This window comes from Diospyros lotus, chromosome 1, assembly GCF_014633365.1.
Source record: "Diospyros lotus cultivar Yz01 chromosome 1, ASM1463336v1, whole genome shotgun sequence".
NCBI lineage: Eukaryota > Viridiplantae > Streptophyta > Magnoliopsida > Ericales > Ebenaceae > Diospyros > Diospyros lotus.
Window position 1 is genome coordinate 37,452,602 of NC_068338.1, and position 6,719 is coordinate 37,459,320.

The window sequence follows — 6,719 nt, forward strand, 5'->3', positions numbered from 1 at the left end:
AATATATATTTTTAATTTTTCAGCTTTAATTTTATAATTCAACAAGTCTTAATATTTTATGTCTCAAAAGATAATGTAATTTATTTTTTTAAAGTAAAAATATATATTTTTGTTCATTTTCAATTCATAATATAAAATAAAAAAATTCTCTACAATTAAATATAGGACCAAAAGTTTTTTTTTTTTTTTTGAGAAAACATAATTAAAAAATATAGGAAGCAAACCAAGTGCGCCCATGAGTTTGAATTGATTCGTAAAGTTGGAGCACCCTAATCCCGAGCTCCACTTCAGAGCTAGAGAGGCTCACAGAGAGATTTATAGAAAGGAGGCAAGAAGTCAAAATTACCCCCGCCCCTGCTTCTCTCCTCTCCCCTCCCATAGCCGCTACCTTAGCCTCGCTGTTGCCCTCGCCTTGCCACTGTGCCTCCGTCGCCTCGCTGCGCCTCGCCTCACTACCATCGCCGCCTTGTCGATGGTTCGCTGAAGATGTAGCAACGATTGGGCTCGACGAGGAGACGATGGCAGCGAGGCGAGGGCGGTGGCGAGACTAGGGCAGTGGCCATAGGAGGGGAGAGGAGAGAAGCAGGGCGGTTGCAATTCATGGGAGGGGGAGAGAGAAAGCAGGGCATGGAGTAAAATTATCTTTTTACCCGCTTTCGATAAGCCCGTCGGTAAGCCCGTCAGGCTTTCTAGCATTTTCCCTTAATCCCATGCGCTTATGTCATCTTGTCATCAAAATGTGCTTAATTCTCAGCTGCTAAAAATAATAATGAGAAGGCGTTCTTAAGCAGCCAAAGGTGTTTCTTTGGTGAGATTCGGGCGATTCGCTCTGCCTATCTTCGAGTTTGTTTATTCGCCGGTCTGTGTTTCATGAGGGGATCAGACGAATTATGGTTTTAACAATGTGTTTGTCGCTGCTCGAAGAAATCAGGAAAAGGGGAACGACCTGGAAAGGGAGGGAATCGCTACTGGAAGAGTATTGGATTAGGCTTCAAGACTCCTAGAGAGGCAACTGAAGGTACAGTATAGTCGTGAGTTTGCCATTTTTAATTAATTTATAATCAAATGGATTTTGAAAGAATTAGTGCGTTCTTCATTGTTGGATTAATTAATAATGCGTGGGATAAATGACAGTGGGAACTCGATTTTTCTATGATATTAAGGGAAACTGCATATAATTGGAATTTTGAAGCGTTGGATTAGATTTATTTTTCGAACTCTTTTAAAGGAGAATAATGTGTATCATTCCCAGCAAGAAGTTTCTAGGCATCTAGCTGGCTGATGCATAACGAGTGGCATAAAGTGAAAGATCTTTAAAAATTCAAGGTTACTAGCTCTTTATTGTTTGCTAAATCATTAACTTGGTCTTTCTATGCTTACTATGTACTGAAAATTATTGTACTCATAAATATTTAGATTAGAAAGTTGTGTCCTAGGGCGACTGTTAATCAGTATTTTTGACAGTTGGTCTAAATGAATTTTCCTGTAGGACATGTATCTAATATAAGTTCTGAGGAAGTGAGGAGTAAGCCCATCATATGTTGCTTTTAATGAATCAAAGGCAACATGCTCTCACATTGTAATACCCACGGTTTAGAGATGTCAGCACGTTCAATCATGCCTTACCATTTATATTAGCTGTCTTGCGAGGGTAGAAGTTATCCTTTATCTATAATGAGATGTTTGGCTATTGGGAGGTAGATTACAATATTTAAAGGGCAAAATTTATATGGTTATGCCATATGTAATTTTTTTTGTTTATCTTTGTACCTTCTCTTTTGGCACTTTAACAAATATATAACTTCTATTATTGACTTGTCATACATGGAACAAAATTGATTTTCATTCATCTTGGTTTCTTTTCTTAATCTTTCCTCAATCTCTCTTTCTTAGAGTTTCATAGTGTGTAGGGCTACAAAAGAGAGTGTTTCTAGGCTTAGATTTGTTTATTAAGAATTTTGTCAAACTCAAGCTAGGATTCGACGTGTTAAGAATTTTGTTAGGCTGGGGCTCAACTAATTTATACTAAATGAGCTTCAAATTCAAAATGAGCCTTTTCATGAGCTCTAAATTTAAAGTTTGTTTAAATTAGTATGTTTTAAAATATTTTTAAATTTTGAATAATATAAATGGTATGACAAAAAAATGTCATAAAACACATTATTTTAGAATAAGCCTATAAACACATTGTGGTGCTGTTTATTTGCAGCCCCAATAGTGTGACTCATTGACCTGATTTATAATTTCCACAATGTTAACATCTCTCTCATTATTATAATTAGGCAAGCAGTTCTCTTATCTCATATGAACTGTTCATTTTTTAAAATCTATTGTTGGCTATGATCAGCTCAAATATCATGGCAGAATCCAGAATAGGTTTTCCCTTGTGTTACAACTTTTGGGTAGATCTTACCCTCAAAACCTAGCTGTTAAGGGGAGGGTGTCCAAGAGGTTATAAACCTCACACCAGAAGCTTGAACTTTCAATGTGGGATAAGTCCCATACCTGCAGTTGACCATAACATACCACCACGCTCTACAGCCCGACGCCCACGACGGCAAGCTATGCACTAGCCATTGCTAGTCCCGGGCGAACACTACAATGCTGTCGTCACCTCCATCGCCCCTTGCTTGCACTAGGAGCCATGTGGTCAGCTTTGATTGATACCACTATTATAACCCTTGGGTAGAACTCACTCTCAAAAGCTAGCTGTTAAGGGGAGGGTGTCCAGGAGGTTATAAACCCCACACCAAGAGCTTGAACTTCCAATGTGGGACAAACTGTAATGGACCATAACATACCACCACGCTCCACAACCCGACGCCCATGACGGCAGGTTGTGCACTAGCCATTGCTAGTCCTGAGTGAACACTGCAATGCTGGCATCATTTCCGTTGCCCCTCACTTGCACTGGGTGTCATGTGGTTGGCTTTGACACCACTATTATAACCCTCAGATAGAACTCACTCTCAAAAGTTAGCTGTTAAGAGGAGGGTGTCAAAGAGGTTATAAACCTCACACCAGGAGTTTGAACTTCCAATATGGGTTCCATACCCTGCAATGGATTATAACACTTTGTTATTTCTTTCTTAAAAATCACAATCTTCCCATATTCCCTCGTTATTTCTTTCTCCAAATCCATATCCCTCATAGTCATATACATTTCTAGGTATTTCCTGTACCTTTAAATCTTTCCAAAATTGGCCTTATATCCTATCCTAATCCAATATGCATATGTACAATATTAGTCTCTTCTCCAAAAGTAACTTTAGCTGCAATAATCTTTTCTTCTGTTGTCTTCATATCCACTACGCCATCCTTTCAAGTTTCATTCATATTAATCACCATTCCATTAATTGTCTGATCATTTCATGAGTACCAAATCCAACGATCTCAAACCTCTTGGAAGTGAATAATATTAATTTCTCTTGATTATAACATGTCACTTTCATAAAGTTTCTTGTTAAAGTTTTAATTAGTGTTATTAAAGACTCAAGGCGCACTAAGGTACAAAAAGGTATTGGAGCCTAAAGTGCAAGACGGGTGCCTAATGGAATTAGGCAAATGCTAACTAAAAAAAAGAAAAAGAAAAAAATATATATTCTAGTTGAAGAATGAGGTATAAAATAGGTTCTAACTCTTAATAACATATTCACAAGTATGTTATCAAGGAAAGTAAAAAAATTAATATATTCTAATAAAAAGAATAATAAAAAATGTCAAAAGATGCAATCTAAAAGTTCTTAAGTCAACTTAAATTAAATTTTAAAATAATTTATAGGTCTTAAATCTTAATCAAGATTAACTAATTATGCATTTTAAATAATCTAAAAATCATCATCGTCATCAAGATCAAACATTTTCATAGAAGTATCATCTCTAATATCTTCTTCCACATCATCTCCCTTTTCATTTTCATCTAGTTCAAATTCAATTAGAGCATTTAAAGTAGTAGCCATTTTACTCATTGTCAAATTTGTAGTTGAAGCAATAAATTTAAACATTAAACAATAAAGTTAAATAAAGTAATGAACAGTAAAATTAAAAAAAATAGTTAAAAAAGCCAAAGGCATGCCTAAGCCCAAGGTGCCTTGGGTCGAGGCGTGCCTTGATGGTTTGTGCTCGCCTAAGGCATTTCAGGCGCCTAGGGTGTGCCTTGTGCCTAAGTGCACTTTTAATAACGCTGGTTTTGATATTTTATGATCCAATCTTAATCTCCGATCTTGAAGAGTTTTTTACTTTACTTGAATCTGCCCATGAAGAGATGTGAGAGTCCTTGTAGATTTAGCTCTACATTTGGACATTGATGAATTAGCCAAAGCTCATTTTTCACTACAAATTAGCATTGCAATGGGTTGTTATGAATAGTTATGCCCCAGCAATTTTTTATTTGTCTAGAATTCATATTGTTTGATTTGATGAGTTTTATGCTAGCTATCAGCTATCTAAGGGGTTTGGGTCTGGTGATAATAGAAATCCATAGATGGAGTTAACAAGTCTAGGTTTTATATCCCGGAATTAGCTGAATATTTATTTATATGTAATGCATGCAAAACCAATAAATAGTAATCAGTCTCAATAGGGTTTTTTTTTTGGGAGGCAAGCATCTACCGTGAACATTGCACAGGTTTTATATTGAGTGGTTGTGCATGTATAAACATTTTCTCTTACAAATGAATAATTTCTGCCTTTTTATTGTTTTTTATTTTTAGTTAGATATTTGTATTGCTATGTTGTTCAAATTCTGGTTGTCTATTTCTAATATTGTAAGATGAGGGAGGTTTTGAATTGCAAGTGAGCTTGACTTTGCTTAAAATGACTGGAGCCTTCTGGATTAAGATCAATTTCGGTAATTAGAATTTTACTTCTCTGTTTACAGGAACCTATATTAACAAGAAATGTCCATTTACTGGTGATGTTTCTATAAGAGGCCGTATACTGGCTGGAACCTGCCATAGTGCCAAGATGATGAGAACAACCATTGTTCGACGCAATTACCTTCATTATGTCAAGAAATACCAGAGGCAAGAATAATGTTTCATCTAATTGTGTTTTTGTTTTTGGAAAAAAATATATTTTAAGGTCAAACTTTTTACATTTGTTATAATTTCAGATACGAGAAGAGGCATTCAAATATTCCAGCTCATAAATCCCCTTGCTTCCGAGTAAAAGAGGGAGACCATGTTATTATTGGCCGGTGCAGGTTTGTCTTAAAACCTCTACAGTTCTTGATGCATTTTGGAGTATACTCGGTTTTATATGACTGTCTATATTCCATTGTGCAGGCCATTGTCAAAGACTGTAAGGTGTAATGTACTAAAAGTGGTTCCAGCTGGTTCTCCCGGTGGTGGAAAGAAGGCATTTACTGCAATGTGATTGAGTTCAGAGGCAGGATTTTTCTTAGGATTAATATTGTGCAACAAAGGACGATAACGTTGGATTGAGCTCAGCTAGACATTTTATATTTGCTATTCAAATTTGAAAATTTATCGACGTGGCAATTTATACTTTCCATCAAATAATTTTAATGTTGCCAGCTTTCATGTGATGCGAACCCGTCCCGTTGGCATAGTGGTGTTGATCGGCTTTACAATCTGTACTTGATGTTCGTGTTATAGCCTGTTCTGGGTCACACTAACAAAATTGGAGTATTTGTGGAATGGGTTAATTAATGTTTGTGTTGTCCCTGGTTAAGTCTTATTTGTCCAAAATAGATGAAACAAACCTTCACCCCATAACTGCTAAACATTGTCATCTAATGATATCTATCTTGATCTAGCCAAAAGCAAAACTAACAAATTTAAGTAAAAATGCAATTCTATTTTTTTTTTTTTAATGACCCAAGTTTTGATCTTCATCCGACTAGTCCTGGAAGGGAGTGGCTTTCTCTCTTAATTTGTCTTTTAAATAAATTTAGATATAATTATAGTTTATACACATTTGGAATAAGCATTCAAGAATTGATTGCCTTTTATGTGAACCCCTTTTTATGTTATGTGTTCGAAGATTGATTGCTCTCTTTCTATGAATCTCTCTTTACGTTATGTGTTTTTAATTTTAATAGAGAAAGTAAATTATAGATAAAAATTTTATTTTATTAAATAAAATAAGAAATTGAACTCACGATCTACTGATATTAATCCTAATTTATCATATCCCAATTATTACTTAATCCATATTTAAAAAATGACAATATGTTTGTTCTTCTATTTTGAAAAAGGAGATTTATGTCTTTTCTCTTATTTTATCTAGGTTGCGCGAACATAATATTATCGTTCTATAAATTAATATTTTTTATCTTTATTATTATTAAAAATATTATATTATTTATGTCAAACAATATAATATTTACGTAAGATAGACAATATTAAAGAGTGCATGGGCGCTGCATGTCTCGAACATTTGACTATAGGATAACATTTATGTTGTTATTGTAGTTTTCTTAAGAGTCCATCACTTTTGTTCAAATTTATATATAGAAAATATAATTAAATTGACTATTATAACACCCTTTCCCCCTCCCCTCCCCTTTAAAAAAAAAAAAAAACCAATTTGACTACGTCATTCTGAGCAATATATCCGCGTGTGTGTGAACGTATAGAGAATATTTTTATTCTCGCTGTATAGAATATGCGCTGATTTATCATTGGCTCCGCTCCGGCGTGGATTGCAACCACACATAGCCATAGATGATAGAACCAACTGGGAGAGGGTCTGAT

At 35.1% G+C, this 6,719-nt stretch overlaps 1 protein-coding gene across 1 annotated transcript; it reads left to right on the forward strand.

The window, feature by feature from the left end:
• The first annotated feature begins 235 nt into the window (after nt 1-235).
• On the forward strand, nt 236-5,529 carry LOC127792889 (40S ribosomal protein S11-like). Its single transcript, XM_052323572.1, has 6 exons — nt 236-239; nt 778-806; nt 916-1,018; nt 4,880-5,024; nt 5,114-5,203; nt 5,286-5,529. Exons 1-6 carry the CDS (start codon nt 236-238, stop codon nt 5,374-5,376), a joined length of 462 nt encoding a protein of 153 aa, XP_052179532.1. The 3' UTR covers nt 5,377-5,529.
• Nucleotides 5,530-6,719: the final 1,190 nt, after the last annotated feature.

Coding starts and splice junctions, on each gene's coding strand:
- LOC127792889 (XM_052323572.1), top strand. Junction 807..915: donor AGCAGCCAAAGGTGTTTCTT/TGGTGAGATTCG, acceptor TGTGTTTGTCGC/TGCTCGAAGAAATCAGGAAA. Junction 5,204..5,285: donor GTTATTATTGGCCGGTGCAG/GTTTGTCTTAAA, acceptor TCCATTGTGCAG/GCCATTGTCAAAGACTGTAA.